General features: G+C 39.8%; 1 protein-coding gene across 2 annotated transcripts in view; it reads left to right on the forward strand.

Moving 5' to 3' along the window:
• The window catches only part of TANK (TRAF family member associated NFKB activator), a 29,707-nt gene extending 10,652 nt beyond the window's left edge, over nt 1-19,055 (forward strand). The window contains exons 6-11 of one of the 2 annotated variants that reach the window (XM_063341848.1): nt 7,093-7,272; nt 8,560-8,636; nt 10,830-10,948; nt 12,582-13,165; nt 17,541-17,709; nt 18,904-19,055. In XM_063341848.1, coding sequence (XP_063197918.1) covers nt 7,093-7,272; nt 8,560-8,636; nt 10,830-10,948; nt 12,582-13,165; nt 17,541-17,708 — 1,128 coding nt within the window. In that variant the 3' untranslated portion in view covers nt 17,709; nt 18,904-19,055. Of the gene's footprint in view, nt 1-7,092; nt 7,273-8,559; nt 8,637-10,829; nt 10,949-12,581; nt 13,166-17,540 lie in introns of both variants that reach the window. The other variant, XM_063341847.1, reaches the window with a different exon arrangement.
• Nucleotides 19,056-21,924: the final 2,869 nt, after the last annotated feature.

The raw sequence follows: 21,924 nt of genomic DNA on the forward strand, positions 1-21,924 counted from the left end.
TTTTGTTTCATCTGTGCCACGAACAGAAATATTTTGGGTATAACTCCATGCAGAGTAAACTACGCAGTCTGTCTGCATTTAAATACAGGCTTAGTGCTATGCGATTAAGGTCTCTTCAGAGGGGATCAGCAGAGATCTAAACCCAAGCGAAGTCAGGTTGACCCAGCCTATTCTATGTTCCTGTTATTGGGAACGTAGTAGCTCTCGAAGCGTTGAGAGCACGGACCTCGAGGAACGCATGTTTGACTGGCCCAAGGCTGGCTTCTGCAGAGGCACACGGATATCTTTGCACCATTCTTCCGATATAAGGAGGATCCTAATGTTTGGTGTTGTGCCTAGTAAGCTTACGCTAACCTGGCAAGAGTGATACAAAGACGTCCAGACAGCAAAGCAGAGGTACGCACACTTGTATTAGCTCTGGCTGTGTCTTGGCCATGCCATTCATGGGCTGGCTATGGGTGGAGATACGCAGCAGTCTCTGTACGCAAGTCCTCATTTTATTGAATAAACTCAGAGGAGAAGAACCATATAACCCCATCTTCCTGTTGAAGATGATGGAAAATTAATTGTATTGAGATATGTTTTTGTGGCAGCTGCCAATTTTTGTACTTTTTAAAGGAAGAACTTTTGATGGATAAAAAGGTAGACTGCATAGAATGAATGTATGGAACAAGTTGGGGAAAATGAACAGTAGCGAATCACCAGGACCACATCAAGTTAACCTAAGAGTTCCCACTTCTCTGTCTTTCTGAATAAATGAAGTAAAAAAAAAAAAAAGGGAAAAAAAATTGATGTGCCATATTCAAAAAATAAAAAAGCAAAACGGAGACAATTCTTCACAGGATAGGTAGTCAACCACTGGAAAACTGGACAACTTCATGGAAGAGAAATTTGTGCAGAGTTAATAAATACTTAGAAACTATTACTAAGAAGGTCCGGGAATTTATTTAAAGATGTATCCTGAATGCCTCCTGTTTTCTTGTACTCTTCCCTAGACATCATATTTTGACATCTGTTAGACCAAAAATCCATCATCCTGTCACTGACCCAGTATAGTTGTCTTGTATGTAATTCAATAAAGTATTGGCTTTGTCAGCTATTGAAATTTGGAAGCTCCAATATTCTATTTGAAAGCCTGTGTTTTTCTAATCATTTTCTATGCACATTCTGCTTTAAATGAAATAAATGTCTACAGCCATTGTCCATTACTGCATCAACTGCTTCCAAATAATAAATTATTATTACAGTCCTTAAGTTAAAACGTTGCTGTTTCTTCCTGGCCTTCCTTGAAACTCAGAGTCTTTCGTGGCTGGAGGTGCTTGGGTTTATTGATACCTATTGAAACTGTCTTTTGCTAAGTCCAATGGGATTTCTCAGTGGACTGTGGTCTGTCCTCCAATAAGTTAATAGAAGTCCTGAATCGATTGTAATAGGTGCATGGTTAGAGCTTAAATTTCAGAGGCTTAAAATGAGGGAGAGGTTAGCTTTTCTGAGTTTTCTAGTCAGTGGCCATACTTCTGTATTTCACCTGCTGTTGTCAAATTCTGTTGCCAGTGTGTCATAAATTTATTTTTTTTTGTTCACATTCATCTTCACGGAAAGAGGTGAGTGGACCAGATTGGCTGGGTGGTCAGTACCAAATTAAATACAAGATTAACAGATTTTTTCAGTCCCCTGCTTGAGGAAACCAAAGAGACCTAAATTGCTGCCTGTTTATGAGTACAGCCTGGCTAAACTTTATTAACTAGGTAGAATGTGGATCCAGTTACTGTTTCAGAGCCAAAGCCGCCCAGCAAATAGAAAACCTTAGTATGCAAATTACACAGTGTCAAGTAAAGCTTCTCTGCGTGCTGTTTTTAGCACAGAGTCAGCCATCAGAATCCTTGTAAACTCCGTAAAACATGAAGCTAAAGTCAATACCTGTGATAAGAAAACATGCTCATGTTCTTATTTTCCTAGGTCAAGAACCTCAGTATTAAACACCATGTGGAGTTTGTTGATCAGAATTTCTTGTGCCATGGAAAAGGGGAAGAAACTGTGTGTCAGGAATCAATGATGCATATGGTGTACAAAATTGTTCATCCTTCAATAAATGCTTAGGTCTTTTTTTTTTTGTGCAGGACATAAGCAGAGGAATAGCAGATGTATGGTAGTCATCTTTGTGCTCAAAATTATGGTGCTAAAATATTTAAGTAACTTAAGAGCAGCTACTGCAGTGCTTTTGTAGAGTTGTGTGTTCCAGTCAATACCAGCTTCTCTAGTATCACTTTGTTTCCTGTCTTTGATGCAAAGAAAGCTCTACTTCGTGACTTTATGCTAGCTGACAATTTTATGCATTTAGTTGTTCTTTGCTGCTAGTATGATGTATGCAGTAGGATTAGTTAGGCCCTGCTACCTGATATAAGAAATTCTGGTATCGATAGCCTTTTTTCTTATTGCTTCATCTGTTTCAGCTGTCTCTACCCAGTAGTAAAGAATAGTTTGTGGTTAAACTGTTTAAAGTTACAGTTAATATTCTCTGCGAGCACTTACAGTAGTTCATCAGTTGAATAGTATTTTTCCTTGAAATCATCTGACAGTTTGTTTATTCTGGGAAGCACACTTCAGGGAGAAATAAAAGGACCTGCCTTTGCAGCAGTACAGTCTGGGGACTGACTGGCCGTGGAGCAGCTCTGCTGGAAAGGAGCTGGGGTCTTGTTAGACAGCAAGCTGAACAAGAGCCAGCAGTGTGTCCTGGCAGAAAAGAAGGGCAGCAGCGTCCTGGGCAGTATTAACAGGAGCACAGCTAGCATGGCTAGGGAAACAAGGATCTCCCTCTATTCGTCATTCATTGGACTGCATCTAGAATGCTACATCCAGTTTGGGGACCTCCGGTACAGGAAAGACATTGATAAACTAGAGTGAGTTCAGCAGAAGCCCCACTGAGATAGTTGGGGGCTTGAGTACATACCCCATGAGAAGAAGCTGCAGAAACGGGACTTGTCCAGCCTGGAGAAGAGATGGCTTCAGGAGAAGGCAATGGCTTTCCAATACCTACATTGCAGTGATCAGGCAGATAGGGCCAGGCTCTTAACAGTGGTGCATGACAAGAGGATGAGAGACAATGGGCGGCTAAAACATGGAAGGTTCAGACATAAGGGAAAACTTTTCACCATGAGGACATCCAGGCATTGGAAAAGGTTGCCTGGAGAGGTTGTGCCATCTCCATCCTTGGTGAATTCAAGACCAAACTGAGTAACCTGATCAGACATCATACCTGACCCTGCTTTGATTAGGAGCTAGAGAAACCTTGAGGTCCCTTCCAACTTGAATTATCCTCTGATTCTATAAAGCCTCTCCGAAAGAAATGTTACTGATCTGTTCATAATACAGATGTAACCTCTTTGCTGGTTGCCAATACCAGCATGCTTAAAAGATCCATTGTGTGGCCAAGTACGTAACTGAGCAGGTATGACCTGTGTGACATACTTATTTGTCATGGCATTAGCTTTATAACTTCAGCCACTTATAAATGTTACCACATTGTTGCAAACACCCAAACTCAGTCAGTATTGGAAACTGTAAGATCATCGAGCTATGAAGGGCTGTGTTATTGAAAGATCCCAAAAGGTGTAATCATTTCTCCACTGTTTTTCCTGTTGTGATATCCTGACTGTGCACAAAAATGATTATTTACATCAATATATACTGATACATCTTCATTGCAATGTGTTGCGTGGCTCTTCTCACATTGGTTCCCATGTGGCTTCTCTCGTTGCTTGCTTAAATCTTGTCCCTGCTTCCTACAGGAGAATGTAGGAGAAATGCAGTCTTCCCAGATATCTGAAAGCTTTTGAAAGCCGACATGTTATTTGGAGCTATAATAGTCCCAAAGAGATCAATTATCTGTGTGCAGACCAATGCTGTATCACAGACTCGGTGAAAGAGTTACTGTCCTTAAGATGGAGTTGTTCAAGGGCAAGTGTTGTGTTTGACGTAAGCTTTTTCCTAGGTGTTTGGATTTCCAACAAATCATTTTCAAAGGAAAATACAGGAGAAGCTGCATCCTATTAGCTTTTTGAATGGGAAATGGAATTTGACCATGGAATGGTCAGACTAGATATAATGAAGACATTTTTTACAATGAGGGTGGTGAAACACTGGCACAGGTTGCCCAGAGGGGTGGTAGATGCCCCATCCCTGGAAACATTCAAGGTCAGGTTGGACAGGACTCTGGGCAACCTGATCTAGTTGAAGTTGTCCCTGCTTCTTGCAGGGGGAGTTCGACTAGATGACCTTTAAAGGCCCCTCCCAACTGATTCTAATGTTTGGGAACCCTGTGACCAGGTAATGGCTCTATGGTAGCTTGGGGTCTGTGAATGCACACCATAGAATATCACTCCCTTCCCATTCCTGGAATGGCAAAAAGCAGTTCCCCATACCATAGCTACTGTGACTTTGTAATCTTTAAAGAACATGGAAAAGGTAAATAGTTATAAAATTATGTTCAGCATCTGGCCCTTCTATAACTTTCTTCAAAGTATTTTCAGATCTCTTAAGAATACTTTTATGCGTGTCTCCATGTCCTCTTAACATAAGTTGTTATTTTTATCCCCACATCACTAGATATGATTGTCTTTTCTCATTCATCAGATGCTTCCTTAACTTGCTTTGAACTTTCTATGCCTCATAGTACTGTAATTCTTCCTAGTGTTCTTGTTGTGCCATTCGAGAAAATGAAATCTAGCTGCTGTAGCATCAGTTATAGAAGATGATGTATGGGTTCTTTAGCCTAAAAGCTTCAGTCTTGTTTGTTTGTTTTTTTCGAGAACTATAGAAAAAAAAATTCTCCTTTTTTTTGTCTTTTGCTGTTTCTTTGTGGTTTTTTTTTTCATCTGCTTCCCTGGATTCTTATCTACCATGATGTATACAGATTCCACGCTAGAAGAGTATAGAAAATGTTTCATGATCTGTCCTAGGACTCTACATATATTGCCCACACCACCTGCCAGAAGTGCAAATCATGGAGGAAGGGTTAGAATTAAGGAAGTTAACAACACCTAAAGCAGAAATACCATGTCAATTCAAAGATTGAAAGAATGGGATATGTAAGATCCGCAGATGATGGTGAGAGAGGAGTTTTGCTGGGATAGAAACATCCCATTTCTAGACGTTTTGAACCCACTAAGCAGAAGAGGCTTAATCTTGATCCCTGAGATACCAGCCAAGTCCAGAGTTGCGTTGAAGCTCGTAGGTTTATTCTTCAAAGTCACAACTGACACTAAAGAAAAAAACAAATGCCTTCAAAGCCATTTTTCTGTGGGTTTTTTATCCAGCTAGTATAACTTTTGGAGGCTAAACTGTGTGTCAGCTGCGTATACACGCATGCGTGCTTAACCACCCAGTATGTCTGTAGAGTGGCTCTGGACCTGTCCCTACATGGCTGTCATTGTCTAGTAGAGTAGCCCTACCTGCCTAATCTCCAAAAGCACAACCTCACCCTAGTTAGGTCCCATTTGTAAATAAAACAAAATGTTCTTGAACAAGCACTTATTTGCTTCTTTCCTCTTCACCTTGCCCTACCTATCTGCAGACTACCTCACTGCGTTTCACTTACTTCTTGCATAGTTAACCCTTTGGGCTTACTTCTCTTGCAGAGACAGTTGGGGCTTCAGGCCACTTTTTGTTACACTTGATACAGTTCAAGATCAGTGTTTCTATAGATTTCATAAACTGACAGATAGAAGGTTTTCATAGCCACAGTTTTTAACCATAGGTTGTTTCGTGAAAATTATTCGAGGACTATCTTTGTGCATATTAAAAAAATTGTTTGTTATATTCCTCTTCATTCCACCAAAAAGCCCACATACATAAAAATTCAATGAATTACCAAATAGATAGTTAAAGTGGAGCCAGCCACTGCTTTTTATTTCACAAATCTTAATAGCATTGCAATATTTGCAATGTAATCCTGGTGATATATACAAACTGGGGGACGAGCGGCTGGAGAGCAGGCCCACGGAAAGATATCTGCGGGTTTGGGTTGATGGCAAGTTGATATGAGTCAACAGTGTGCCCTGGCAGTCAAAAGGGCCAACCACATCCTGGGGTGCATGAGGCAGCGCATAGCTAGCGTCAAGGGAGGTGATTGTCCCACTCTGCACTGCACTGGTGTGGCCCCACCTTGAGTACTGTGTGTGGTTTTGGGCACCTCAATGTAAGGAGGACATCAAACTATTAGAGTGTGTCCAAAGGAGGAGGGCGACCAAGATGGTGAAAGGCTTCAAGGGCAAGATTTATGAGAAGCAGTTGAGGTCACTTGATTTGTTCAGTTCAGAGAAGAGAAGGCTGAGGGGTGACATCACGGCAGTCTACAGCTTCCTCATGGGGGTGGGCAACAGAGTGGGAGGTGCCGGTCTCCACTCTCTGGGGACCAGCAATGGGACACAAGGAAATGGAATGAAGCTGCGTCAGGGGAAGCTCAGATTGGACATTAGGAAAAGGATCTTCACTGAGAGGGTGGTCAGTCACTGGAACAGGCTCCCCAGGGAAGTGTTCATGGCACCAGGCCTCTCAGAGTTCAAGGGGCATCTGGACAATGCTCTTAGTCATATGGTTTCATTTTAGGCAGTCCTGTGAGGAGCAGGGGGTTGGGCTCGATGATCCTTATAGGTCCCTTCCTACTTCAGATATTCTGTGATTCTGTTCTTGGGTCTGCTCAAAAATTAAGGTAGCTACAGAATATCACCTTCTTCAATATTGTTTAAGATTGATTGAAATTAATGAAATATTATTTTATATACTGTACATACAATATATTGTACATAAAATGTTAATGTCAATGATATAGTGAGCGAACCAAGAGAGTATCTTTATTTTTTATAAACATTAATATGACTTTCATAAATTCAGAACATACAGTTGTTTTGAGTAATCATCTATGATAAATTATGTCTATGTGTAGTGGTAGAAGTCTTTACTAACAGTTTAAAATTAATTAACTGGCCCTTACTTATGTTGCAAAAGCTTATTTTATTCTTGGCTGCTGAATAGTGATATTCCACAGGCCTCAATTCTATTAGTTGTATTGATGTTTCTAAAATAATTTTTTAGGAACAGTTAGAAAGCGAGAGCATGAAGTTGAAGCAACTTGAAGACAAAAACAATCAAAAGGAAAGGAAGCTTTTATCTATTATTTCCAACCAAGAAGATAAAATAAGAACTCTGAAAAGCAAATTGAAAGAATTAAATGAAGCACAAAAGGGTATACAGATGCCAACGTATAAAAGGGAGGTAAGATAAGAAACCAAGTTGAGATAAAATGAAAAACACTAACATTTGTAAATTATTACTTCTTTCAAACATGTTTATACTAATAATTCTAAGAAACTGATCTTAAATTTTAGCATTATATAATTACTAGGAAATCATTAAAATATGTAAAGCACATAGGGAACACCGAACTATTAAATACATATTGGTTGTTAATTGTGTGTTAATCATTCTATGTTATGTCATTAAAATTTCAGTGTTTGTGAAAACTCCAGATTAGCATTTCTGTTTTATAATTTTCAGTTGGAAGTTTTCATGAAGATTGAGTTGATTTTTTCACTTTTATGACACCCTATTTTTGTCACAGAAGAGTATCCAGCGTGCTATTCTGTCCCTGTGGGATAGCTAGAGTGCAGTCATGGATGTGAATCTAACCACGTAACCACATTTTAGTTAGCTATTTTAAAGTGTACGTAGATAAGGGGAGGAGCACAGCAACACATAACTTGTTGCTATTATACTTGCCAAGCATTACTTAACTTACCGTGGTAAGCATTTCCAACCCGTCTTGCTAGGTGTAAGGCAGCTCAAACGTGTCTACGGGAGCTGCAGCGGCACTTTAGTGCAAGGTAAGAAAGACAAACCTGGAGGCTGTGGGTCTGTGATTGTAAACAATGTATCATTGCAGTCAGCTTATTTGGCAGACATATGATCAAGTTCTGTGTCTGATTTGGAGCACATATGAACTACCCAGGCCATCTGGTAATGTAGATCTAGTGGAACTGCAGCTTAATGACTGGTTATTATAAAAACTTTCCTTAATGCCTGGCAGATTTAAAACTGTGTAATACTAGAGTTAACCACAAGGTGGTAGTCAAAGTTAATAACTTATTTAAAAACCTGCTAAAACTCTTGACATATTAGCTTGTGATGTGTTCATTGAAAATTTCAGTGAATAAATTGATTTTTAATAACTAAAATAGCTGGATACCTCACTAACAAGCCTATACACAATATGTAATATTACCTTATACGCGACTGAAACAGAATGACAGTCAAGCAATATTCTTAGAACCGGTTTCCTTTCAAGGGAGTATGAGCAGAGGAATGCCATACTGAGTTGCTAAGTTAAACTAAAAATAGGAATTTCACACAAACAGTAAAAAACTGTTTTTGTCATTTTGTGAATGTTTTGAGAGCTTCCAGAAGGACTAGGTGAAGGATCCCGTGATATTTTTATTCATACCAGGGTGAAGAACAGAATTAATATGCTAACCTGTGATCAATATTTTCATCTTTTACTTCAAGGTGAAAAGTAAGAAAATTGTTCCAGGTAAACCTGAATTATCTCTAGGGATCTTGGGTATTTCGCCTATGCCTGAAAGGTAAATACTTTTGCAGCATTTTTTAAATTTGCTTTTAATTGTCTTTTCTGCTATTAAACAAGACCAGCTGCTTCCCTCTTTCCTACACAGTACCTTAAAAAATGGATGGGGGAGGGAAGGGGGAAGCAGCAGCGGTCAAAGAGGCAGTGTGGGAAGGTAATAAAGCCAGCAACTATATGGAATTATAGCTGAGGCTTTGCAAGTATGTAAGCATAAGCTGGGAGGAAGAAAAAGAGCCACTTGGTTCAGCAGGAGGTTAAACTCTGTGGGAAACAGCAGCGGATGTTAATGCTGGGGTTTGGATAAGCATTAACTCCCTTGCGTTAACTCTCTGCAGAAGAGGAATGTACAACCGTAATGGATTAACTGATGGCAGCACAGCAGAGGAGCCTGCTGCGCTGCCAGGAGGAGGTCTGATAGACAGCATGAAGAAATAATTCTTGGCCAGATCCATCCTAAATGAGAGAGTTTGAAACCAGGTTTATCTATAAGCTGAAGCCAGACAGCCCTTGCTATGACCAAGGGACCAAAAGCAGTATATTTCTTACACAAGTATTCCCTCTTCTGCCAGTGTTTTGGGAAAAATATTGACCAAAGTCTTAGGTTTGTGTTTTTCACAGGATAGGCAGTAATACCACCTTTAACAATTTTGCTGAGGTCAAGTAGAAGATTCTCTAGGAGAGTATTAGGGAAAAGTATCATAAACTCTTGCTGTTTTCTTATACTCTTGCCTAGGCATCTGCTTTTGGCCACTCTCAGACATAGGTTGGGTGAACTACGTCGATCTTTAGTCTGACTCTCTACTGCTTTATGATAAGAAAGAGAGGAAATAAGACTGTGATGTGATGTGATGTGATAAAGACTTCTTTGTCTTTACTGATTTATATCTAAAAAAATGAAAAACCTTTACCTGTCTTCTGTCTCCCTCCTCTCAAATAGCTCCCTTACTAAAGTAAAGTTCTTGGAAACAGGTATGTGACTGGTAAGATTACTGGTAATCTTACACTAGTAAGATTATAGTATCACAAATGTCTAGCAAATGAAGATTGATTTGTCTAATCATATGTACATTTTAAGCTCCGATTAGAAACTTTTGTTAAGAGTCTTTTTTAATTTCATATTTATCAAAACACCTGAAAAATGGTCAGAATGTGTTAACAGTAGCAACTTTAATTCCTTCTATAGAATTTTTATTTCAAATGAGATACAAATAGACATTTGTGTCTTCCAAAAACAGAAGCACAGCAGAAGTAGGAACACAGCTCGTGACACTTCTGATTGCTATATGAATACTCAATAAAAAGGAAAACAATTCACCGAATCAAAGAAAAATTTCTTTTGAGCTCTTTTGACACAAAGATGCAAAAGAGAACACAAATCCAGTTTGTCACCAACTTCACTTTTTCATCCTTGAAGTTTGTTTTATAAAATCCACGATATTGTGCTTAGAAATATAAATTCCTTAGCAAATTTATTAAAATTTCACAATGGAATTTTATGGATGCATCAGTAACTGAATAATGTAGTGTCTTTGGGCAAATAAAACTCACACCAGCATGAAGAACTATTTTTACCATTCTCAGTGCAGATAACTAAATATCGGATGTCCGTATGATACTCTGGAAAAGATGTAATATAAAAAAGTCCTCAAAATAAAAGGAAAAGTCATGTGATATTGTATAAAACAGAGAAGGAATCAGTTCATGAGCCCCTCTCCAAAATGTCAGGTAGACAGAGAAGGAAAGAGAAGTAACAAATGCTTTTGTGTTCCTTCTCCTGCAAAGTCTGAAGTGCACAGAAAACAATGGAAAACAATTAATGTTCACAGCAGCAGCATCTTATTTTCCCTACAATGAGATAGAAACAGTACCCTTGCAAAAGATAAGCTGTTCCACAAAATACCTGAGGGAACTGAAAGAAATGTAAAGGCTGGATTTTTGAGGGGGTCAGGCCCTAAGCTCGAAGGTAGGTGTGTATGATACAACTGAACAGCTCTTTGACAACATTTTCTTTTCCCTTTTCTGCTTGCTTTTACTGAGGAGAACAAAAATATGTATACATATGTTGAGGAACAAGGTATCCAAGAAAAGTATCTTACACTATTGTTTTTCTCTGGTTTGTGGGTGTGACTAGATTAAAGGTCACAACAAGCTGAATTGGTTGACTCTCTAATTTACAATTTTGATCTTCCAGGGAGAATCTGGAGACTATTTTCCAGGACATGAAAGAAGAGTGTCATCGAATCTGTATGCTAGCCAGAGAACAAACAGACCAACTGAGTAAATTTAAGATAAAGCCAGAACCTGAAACTGGTAATATCATACTTAAGCTCTTATTGTGATTCAACTGTTTGAAAGCTTTGCTTTATATTTGAAAATACTGTAAATTACACATACATAGAAGTACTTCCACTGTTTACCATCTGCCTTTTTCAAGTCTGCTCACATGGTGCTCAGTATTTCACCAAGAAAACGCACCGCCAGTTTTGGCATTCTATGACGAATGCTCCAAATCACATGCTATGAAAGACAGTCATCACATCAATGGCTCTTGTAATTGTTTTGTCCCTTGGAGTGAGAGGCAGGCACTTACTACATGTGATATCCCATCATACTGTGTGAATGACAGCACTTGCTTGCTTTTAATTTAGCTGTCAGTTCAAAAGATGTCTGTTATGAATGTCTCTGGCCCCATATCTGCTAGAGGAAAAATGCCGGACTGGACTGAGGAGAGTCAGAGGACTTATTTTCTAGACTTTCTTGTGCAGACTTCTGAATACTGTTCTGTTATATGGGACAAGAGCTTAATCCAACAGGTCCTGAGAACAAAAGAAAGGCTTGATTTTTTTGCAACTGAAGAGATCCTGAATGTCTAGTTCTGCTAATGCTTACATTTAATGTAATGTAGGCTACTATGGGTATTCCCTACTAGTTTTTCTTAATAGTAGGATCAGACTCTTAAGTGATTTCAAAAACACCTGCCAGACTTAAACGGTTGAAGCAGAAGACACTGATTTCAGGACTTGCTTCTAATTTAGGTTATACCATTACTGAAGTTTTGTTACATGAGCGCTAATGTCTAGCTCATGTCTTCAAATCGCTATGTCTGATTGTTATATGCTGATTGTACGCTACTAAATGTTATTATTTGGGCGTGGGAATTTTGGGGGGTTAGTGCTTGGCAACTTATTTCAGAATGGATTTGTTTTCCTTAAATGAGTGCCTAACTCAACTGTATGAAAAGCTATACATGATATAGATTGAATCTGCTTGATTTCTGTTACTTCTGTGGCCCACATTACTACAATATCTGAGTGATGTCAGAAGGCTGCAGTACAATAAATGTGTACTGAGGTTATTCTCTCACTTGATTAGGAGTAACCCTGCATATTATTACCATTTTTGTTAATAAAATGACAAAAATTAAGGGGAAATTCTCAAAACAAAGGGAAAATATGGTCCTACTTATGAATAGTTATTCATTTTAGATATTTACCTAATTTGGAAACCAATGGAAGTTTGGTACCTGAATACATTCTAAAATCATGCTCATGGTGCTTAGCATGTTCTTGGTACTGTGTGAAATGGTTTTGGTTCCAGCTTCTATTTCTGACAGAACACTTCCGTAAATATATGCAAGTATGTGTTAAGAGTATGGGACAACATAATTTTCAATAAAATGAAAATGTTTGTAGCCATAAATCAAAGAGAAATATAATTATTAGAACAGAATTACTTGCTTTTATTTCGGTTCTGATAATTTTTGTGTCAGAGCTAGTGTTTGTGAATGAGAACTGCGCCTCAAACTGATTCCAAAGAGAAAAAATAAAGGTTGAAAAGCCAAGAAGAAAATCAAAAACCTCTCAGGAAAAATACCCCAGCGCCACACCTTTAACAGTTATACTGCAGTGGACTATTTAATGTTTTCTTCGTTCTTTCTTCACAGAAATACAGTTTTCCATGCCGATACAGTGTACTGATAAAACTGATGAACAAGCAGAAGAGCTTTTTAAGCCTCGGGTTATAAAGGATATAAATAGAGGTGCATCATGCATCACATCTATCACACCAAGAGGAGTGGGCCAAGATGAGGACAACAACTCTGTAGAATCACTTTCTAAATTTAATGTCAAGTTTCCACCTACAGACAATGACTCTGCTTTCTTGCAGAGCACTCAGGAAAAACCAACAGTTCCTTGTACTGGTATAGCCGAAAACATGCTTCAAGATCGTCATTTTAACCTGGAGCACAGAGACCGTGCTGTTAACCTCAGTAAATTGGAATCTAACTCATTTGAAGCTCATGGAGTTGATCTCATGACCTCAGCTTTACAAAGCTTAACTACTGTTGACAAAACAAACCCCCCAAATCATGCAAACATGCCCATAGAAAATGCCCATGACAAAACCTGTTTAAACACAACAGACACTGGTTTCACATTTGTACCTAAGCACACAAACCAGGGTGTACCTGAAGTAATTTTTCCTTCTTTAGAAGCTGCTGGGACAACCATCAGAGGTCCTCATCAGGTATCTTTCTATAAATACTGTACATTTCAAAAAATGGTAATGATTCAGAGAAACGCTTTGCAAAGATCTTTGAGACAGGATTAATATAGTCTATGAGGTATCTCATCAGTCTGTTTATAAGACAATATCTCATCAGTTCTTCCTTATACTGAAGTACATATACAAGGCACTTTTCCAGGGAAAGGGCAGGAATTTAAGCAGATGTAAGCACTGGATATGCTTGCACAAATTTCAGTTCATTTAGATATTAATTGCTTCTATATCTATTTCAAAGCTGTCATTAATTGTATGTTGCTCCCTAGATTGCTTTCTCTCTACCCTTGATCTCAGTTGAATAGGGCACATAATTGTTTTAATTGTTTTTAATGTACAGCAGAGAATATGACAAATGGACTAATTAAAAAGCTGAACAGATAAATACTTCACTGTGGAAAAATGTTCTACTTTTTATCTCAACCTGAGGTATAAACACCACCCTATTCCTTCCCTCTAAAAAGACTTAAGATTTTTTCTTCATAGTTTAAGTAGTCAAGGAGGAAAGCATATTTATATTTTCAAAAGAAGGGAAGTTCACTGAAAGACTTTATTTTAGGTTTATGTAGGTACTTTGGGCTTGAATTTCAGTTATAGCTACTTGAAGTCCATGGAAGCTTTTGAAAGCAAGGCCCCGCTGCTGTAATGCAGAAAAACATTTCGGCGGGTTCTGACAATCATGTCTCTGAATACATTGCTGCTTTGGTGTAACATCCTGTCTCAACTGAAATTGCTGGCAAAATTATTATGGACCTTTATGGACTGATTTTTTACATTACTGTGGCTTTTCTCACACCTTGTGAGAGGACAGCTTTTCAAGAGTAAGCAAATTGTGATATTTAGGAATTCTGTGAGGGTTGATTTGGCATATTTTTTACTATTTACATTGATGTGGGTTTGTGTTCTTTGCTAATGACAAGGTACGTGCAGTGGAAGAGCTTTATCTCTCAATTTGGCCACTGCATGACATGCAAAACCAGCATCTGGAAAGCGTTTGTAGGACATGATAGCTTGGATGTTTACTTCTAAAACGTACCCAGTCTGGTATAATTTTCTATGGCAAATCAGTTTTGGATTAAAAGTTTAAAGTGTGGAAAGTTTGCTGTTCTTCATCATTGTATTTTAAACTATAAGCCTGATTTTTCAAAATGTGTTTTAAATATCTATTTGTAAGGTAGGAGATCTCAATTCTATACCAATTTACTAATCACAGTTATTGTGCTTTACTTTTCATTGGATCCTCAGTTAAAGTTGTGACTGAGTTAAGCAAATTAAGCCATTTATTTTATCACTGGTAGAATTCCTGTGGAGCTGTGAAGCATTCAGTCTATTGCTTGTTACTGTCCTCTTTTTCTGTATTCCCTCTCCAGCTTGTTCTTTTACTAGTTAGTCTGTGTATTCATTTTTCAATAGATGGCACCCTGCATTGTATATTACAGCAAGCGAAACAGCTGGTATGTGGTTATAAATTGATAAGAGAGTATGCAGCTTAAAAAAGTAGAAAAGAATTGTCGTTGAATAGCAATAAGCTTTTGGTTTGATCATTGGTATTTCTGCAAAATAAGGAGATTAATTTGGAGACATAATTTAAAATGTAAATTATCTACTTTGTGGAGAAAATATAATAACGCTAACACTTGGAGAAAAGAAGGGCAATGGTGAACAGTTTCAGTATTTGTCATATCTACAATAACACCGTAGAACATATAGGACATTGATTAAAATGTTACATCTTATACAGAAGCTTGTTTGAAACAAGCCAGTATTACTTTAGGATCCATTAAATATACATCTGTGAATATCAGTATATTTAACCATCCATCACCTTTATTCAGCTGCCTTCAAAAGAGGTTTTTAAGTATTTTCCCAGTGAATTGGACTCAACTTTAGATTTCTCTGACTGTTAATTGCGCTAAAGATTTGACTCACAGATAATATGTATGTAGATTAAATACTAATGTTTTTAAAAAGTTACTTGCATACATGCCCTTTCAACTGTATTTACCTTAACTAAATTTCTGCATAAACTTGTTCTTAGTATTTTTATCACTTTTCTAAGGGGTGGTTACCCTGCTTACAGCTTCCATCATCCCTGCCACTGGTGAGGCTCCACTAGGGAGGAATTATATACCTGATTTTTTTTTCCCTAGTGTAGATAAAACTTTCAAGTATTTACTACATATGTTAACTTATAAAATGGAAAACCCCATAAATGCAATAGATTTGGCAACAGTAAGTTCTTGGAACTGCTCTCAGTTGCTGTAATAAATTTAGCTCTTTCCTTCTATGTGGATACTAAATGTGAAAACTCAGTACTGTTTTCTTAGGATGTAACTTTTTAAAAAAAACATGTGACTGAAAAGAGCAGCAGATTAAAATAAACATGGATATTAGTGGACCTAGGATTTTACAGAATACATTTAACTGAGACTTGCATATAGACGCGTGTGTTTATTGGTATTCACAGTTTGAGGGGGTTGTTTCCACCAAAAGTATTTCTAAGAATGTTCATGATTTTAAAAGTAAAACAATAGTATCTTGATCTTGATCTGAATATTAATGTTTCTGAAATAGAACATCTGCTTAAATAATGCCCGTTCTGAAAAGCATATTAAGCACATGCTTAACACTCAAAAGAAAGAAATGGAAGTTAAGTGCCTGCCTCAGTGGGTTGCTCCCTGTGTCGCTTGCAAGGTTAGAAATCTTACTATGTCCTTTGTAAGGTTTTTACAATACTATTTTATCTTTTTTTAAATGGTGCTTTACATCATAAGATACTAGAAACAAGTAATTCTAAGCACATTTCTGTAGGGATGTTTAAGTGTGTCAGTGTCTAGTAGATTTAATATGCAATTTACACCAGCAACGTACAATAAGTAGACTCTTTGAGCTGAAAAAAGTGGTGTGATTGCACTTAATTACTAATTAGTCAATTTAATTATATGGATTGCTGACCATAATGAAAGACAGTAAATCTGCTATTGCTATCTGATAAGCTAAACACTGTTTAAATAGGGAATAGACAGGAAATTGACTACAAGAAGTGCAGCTGCTTTAAAAATGAGGTTTAACTGCTATGAAAGCCAGGTTAGTTGTACAGTGAGTTACCATGGGAGGAATAAACAATAGATTCTAACTATTTGGCATGATGAAATTTGAATTACAGCTGAAAATTAGAACTCTTGGGTAAGTATCAATAGCAAGAAATTTAAAACTTCTGAAGAAACTACTTTCTGAAGTATTCTCGCTTGCCTTTCCATGTGTGAGTGAAGCAAGAGAGAAGAAAACGGAGCCAAAAAAAAATGTAGGGTGCTCTCCTCTTCTAGGTTCCATCCCCACATAGAGCTCATACCAGCTTGCTGCCATTCTGGCTACTTTGCAGTCACGGCAGTATGCATTAGTTTTCAGTGTACTCAAAACCTAAACGTCTCGGCCGTATAACATAACTATGTATTTTATCTCGTGTTGCTAATACTTAAAGTAATGAAACTTGATTCTTAACTTTACTTTGAAAACTGATAAAAGACTTTTTGATTCCTAGTTGGTAGGAAGTACGCTCTCACTTAGAGTATATATCAGGCTGAAGTCCCTTGACCCCCCACCTCAGGTAAACAGACTCGCTGGCTTTGAACTAACTGGCTCAGGGACCAAGAGCAATACAGCTGCTGAACCAAATTTAGCATGGTTTACAGAATTGCCTGAATGCATGGATAGGTATTCAGATGGTCCTGTTGAGTTTGATGCTGTCGTGACAGCATCATCAGGAATCCCAAAACAGATTATTTGAGATACATGTACGCTAAAAGGCAGTGATACTCTCACTTAAGTAAGCAACTTAAGCCATATGACATTGCTCTGGTCATTTTGTAAGTAAACTGAAAACTAGTTACGTGTCAATAAGAACAGAAATAAAATATGATTCATATTAACTCTCTACAAGAAACACTTTATTCTAAGGTTAAAATGTGTTGTCTCATTCCTGTTAAATGGCTGTTTATGTACTATGGCTTCTACAATAAAATACTGAAATGCAAAGTTAAAGAAAAGCCTTAATATGTATCAGACTGATATTACAGACTTTTGCTTATAGCAGTATTTATCATTAATAGATACAGAGGCATTTTAAGTGTTTGCAAGGATAGTACGTTTATAGAACTTTAAAAAATCAAAGTTCTGTCTCGCTTTTCTTAAATGAGGACTCTATAGTTAATGTCTCTGGCCAAGTAGGTGTAGAGGACACCTAGTTTAAAGAGGCAGGTATTTTTTTAATATAAATATAAACCACAGCATAATGAAATCACATTGTAAACCACAGAAATAATCATTTTCTGTTTTCTTTTAGCTCATTTGGCAGCCTCGAGACAATGATTTGCTGGCACAAGCTTATACAGACCCTGAACTGAATCAGTGTGGAATATGTGAATTCTGTCGAGAAGTTTTCCCACCATCCGTAACATCTAAGGACGATTTTCTTCGGCATCTGAATTCCCACTTCAAAGTACAGTCTTAATGTATGAGAATTCAATGGATCACTCTTTTTGCGTACATTTGATTTTTTTTTTTACTCAATAGATACGCTAAGAATTTAAGACTTCTTGTAACAAGAACTTATGACTGAAATTGTTTGTCAGATAAGCACATTTTTAGTTGTCCTTTGACAAGGTGAAACGAAACTGTAAGTCACTCAGTACTGTAATTCATATTACTGCTTGTTACGCTTCAATATTACCTTCGAGAGTGATGTTAAACACCTTTTTTCTTTTCTTTTTTTTTTCAATTAATCATTGTCTGAGTATGCCCAAAGTCATGATTATATTTGAGTGTAGACTTGCAGGATTAATACCTTAATGTGTCTGGGGAAATCGGTGTAATGCGAGGATTTTTTTCTCAGTATCCAGTGATGTGATTATGTTTTCCTAGAAGTAAACAGGAAGAGAAGTAGGCTCTCATTTTTCATTTCTGCTATAAAATTTCCAAATTTAATGTAGAATAGTGAACCTCTTAATTCAGATTCTTGTAAAATCATCACAGTAACTGAATGCCAGGTGTGCCAAAATTAAGATAGGCTTGTTCACTAGTAAGATAAATAAACGGTTGACATTGCCAGATGAATTGTTTACTAGAGAGAGTAATCAAACACAGCACATAAATGACCTGTTTGCCAAAATATAATGGTAGCAATTTTATGGATATCTGTTACATGTTATAAAAAAATAACAATTTTGTTCATATACCTTTCTAGCATTAATAATTAGTAAAAATACTTTAATGGAAAAGGTTATATTAATATGAAGGACGGAGTGAAAAAAGGTTAAACTTTCCCTAAAACTAAGAATACCAAAGATTATTTCCCTTTCTTTCTGGTCTGCTAGGAAGGATTGCTCAAGTCTAGAAATGAAAGAGGAAAACCTAATCACCCAAATCTCAGTGACTTAATTTTTAACTTGAATATGCTCAGTGGCTTTCTCAATGCAATTTAAATTAGCGTTTAGTTGAAACATTGCATTCTGATAAAGTTTGTACATTTTCTGGATTTATTGGGATCAAATTAAAAATGGGGGATCTTACTAAGTAATTTAAGTTAATGATAAAGGGTGACTTGGAGCTTTTTGCATTTGAACTAAATATAGATTTTAGTCCTGATATTTGATAATTAGCATTAATATTTTCATAGCAGCAAAGCACAACAGTTTCTCTTTTTAAAGATTTGTTTGCAGGTGACCAATTTCTGGAAGAATGAACACCTGCATAATTTTTAGAAATGGATTTTTCTGCAATTATTTTCTCCATTTGAAACATCTCATGTTTGTGACTGGCTGTCAACAGAGTGTACTGTAATAAACAGCAGTGTACAGTGCGTGTCTGCTGCATGACCTGGAGAAAGAGTTTGTTGCTATGAGCATCTCTAAGGCCCAGCGGTGCCCAGCGCTGCCGAGGGTAGGTGCATCCCCGGGCTCGGCGTGCGAAGGACCTCCCCGGAGAGCACGGCTGGGGGTGGTTCCTGGGAGAGGCAGAAGTTCCAGCATTGGGAGGAGGGAAGGGGGATTCGCACATCTCCAGCCAGCCCGACACAAAACCGACTTGTCCTCTCAACCGCGAAATTCGAGCTCAGAAGCTCACATTATTAAGAGCTGATCAAACTGCGAATCACCTTTAAAGAAAATAAAGTCATCTATCCGTGTCCCCCCCCATGCGTGGACGTGTTTTCCCCATGAGTTCTTCTGCTGGCAGGGAAGGGGATGGGAAAAGGGAAGGACAGGGCAGGGAGCCCTGTGCCGAGCTCCCGAGCCGGGCCGCGGTTCTTTGTTGCTGGAGGCAGCCGCCCCCTCCACCCCCGCCCCGGCTCTGCCTGCAAAGCTGGGCTCCCCTGCGGCCGGGGCGGGGCGGGGGGGAGCACGGTTGTCCAAAGCCTCCTAGACCAGCAGAACCCATCCATCTTCCAATATGAGAGCTCCTGCCTAGTGCAGCATCTTAGGCAGCTGCTTAAAACTTGCTGCCTGAGGGCGTCCAGTTAGGCTCAGAGACCACTGCGAGGGGCACCAGTCTGGTTTATAAATAAATAAATATCACGAGAAGCAGTTGTGAGCGATTTGAAGTGGGAGGTGAGTGTGGTCCCTGAGTGGGCCCCACTCATGCAGCTTTCCTGGCGGAGGCTGCTGCTGCCAGCAGGGACATCTGCTTGATTGCACTCACCAGAGGAGGCTCAGTGTTCCTCCCCTCCGCTCCCCCTTCCACACAAGCTCAACTCAGCAGCGGAGGTTGAACCCAAATGGGAAGTGGGATTTCATTAAAAAAAAAATAAATAAATCTGGGGGAAGGAAGTGGAGCCTGAGAGGAAAGAAGGAGCAGGAGACTCGTGCCGAGGTGTTCTACCAAATTCCTCCTCTGCCAGGGCCAGCGGAGTTCTCCCGGCGCTGAAGCCGCTCCCAAGGCTCCCGCAGGGGCTCGCTTGTCCCGCCGCCCTTACGGCGGTATTCGCGGGAACTCGAGTTCTGACTTGAAAGCAAGGAATCAAACCGCTCCCCTTTTCTACCCGGGGGGGCACTGAGGGGCAGGCGGTGGCGTTACGGCTGCCTCAGCCTGGTGCGAGGGCTCGGTGCCGGCGGCCGGGTAGAACACACGTAGCTCCTCTGTCTCTCCGGCTAACTCGACAGCTGCTCGTAGCTCCAGTAATTAGACTGTCAGTGCTTGTTAGGGGAGAGGAAAACGCTCCTATGACAGATTCCACGAGTCCTCTGTTTTTTAAGATCTCAAAGAAATCACCAGAGCATTAACTGGGATCTCTTATTTCTCCAGAATCAGAAGGGAAGAAGTTCCCTCTGCCATCTCGCACTCCAATGAGAGCTCTCTTCTGACTCCCATGAAACACAGTGAATTCACTTTAAGAGGCTCAGAAGTTACCTTCCTTCCCTGCCTACCAGGGAGGAAGAGAGAGAGCTTCCTTCCTAGCCGTGTGAACATAGTTTTAAAATCCCCTCCTCGTATTGCTGAATTTAACTAAACAGATAACTGAACAGACATGCAGTCTTTTCTCCATTAACTGAGCGGAGGAGTCGCTCCACACACGCGATCCTTCCCCATCCGAAATAATGTTAATTCAGAGGATGCTCAGGAGAGACTGTTCCCCCTTACGAACAAAAGCACTGGAGGATCAAGCCGAGATGCTCCTACCCCCACCCGTGGTTCACTCAGCAGATGAGACTCAGAGGAGGCGATTTCTTTTCCTCCCTACCGTATATTCCCCTTTCCCCCGCAATCATACAAGGTTAACTCAACAGAGGAGTCTCAATCCAAATGGCAACCGGGATTGCATTAAAAAAAAAAAATGAAGGAAGGGGGAGAAAAAAATCAGAAATAGGGAAAGAAAAGAGAAAAAGCAGCAGGCTGATTACGAGGTGTCAAAACTGCCAGGAGCAAGAAGGTGATAGCAATCAGGGGTGAGAAGAGTGCGCCATTCGTGTGGGGCAGCTAATTATCCGTCTCATTTGAGAAGAGCAGCATTCGAGGCAGCAGCGTTCGCCTGCTGAACGGTGACAGATTGGCGCGGAGGAGAGGGGAGGTGTTAAAACAATGGAGCCGGGCTTGCGAGCGCTGCTGCATGCTAATCAGCCCGGCCTTCTTCCTTCCTTCCTTCCTATCCCTCCCTCCTCCTCCTGCCTGCCTGCCGCGATCCCTCCTTCTCGCTGGCCGCATGGCAAGCCCAACACAATCAGGCCCCTCCGCAGCAGGCAGCACCGCACCCGGCATAGGTGGTAACCCAGAGAGGGTCCCGGTGGGACAGGGCGGCCGGGCAGGCAGCACCCGGAGGGGGTCTGGCAGGCTGGTGGGTATCAGTGGTAGATTGCAGACCTCGCCCTTGGTGCCCAGGCTTCCAGGAGCCCGTCAGTATGCGTCCCCACGAGGGGCAGAGGCGAGAGAGAGACTTCGTACAAGTCCTGGGGGTTCCTTACGCTGACATCCTGGCTTCCTCTCCCCCGCCGGAGGACAGACCGTAGCCGGCAGCGCAGCGGTGCTGCCTAGGGAAGCCCCGGACCAGGCCCGCAAATGCCGAGCTGTGCCAATTACGGATGGGCTCCAGGGGCTCCATTGCTCTCTTAGCTCTGCGCAGGGACTAGAGTCCGTAATGCTGAACACATTGTAAGTAAGTTGTACGGCCTCTCTTCCGCCGCTGCCTGTTGCCTCTCGGATTGCCTGGCCTTGCAAGCCTGAATGACCGCACATACCCA

The sequence above is a fragment of the Chroicocephalus ridibundus genome, chromosome 7 (assembly GCF_963924245.1).
Source record: "Chroicocephalus ridibundus chromosome 7, bChrRid1.1, whole genome shotgun sequence".
NCBI classification, from domain to species: Eukaryota; Metazoa; Chordata; class Aves; order Charadriiformes; family Laridae; genus Chroicocephalus; species Chroicocephalus ridibundus.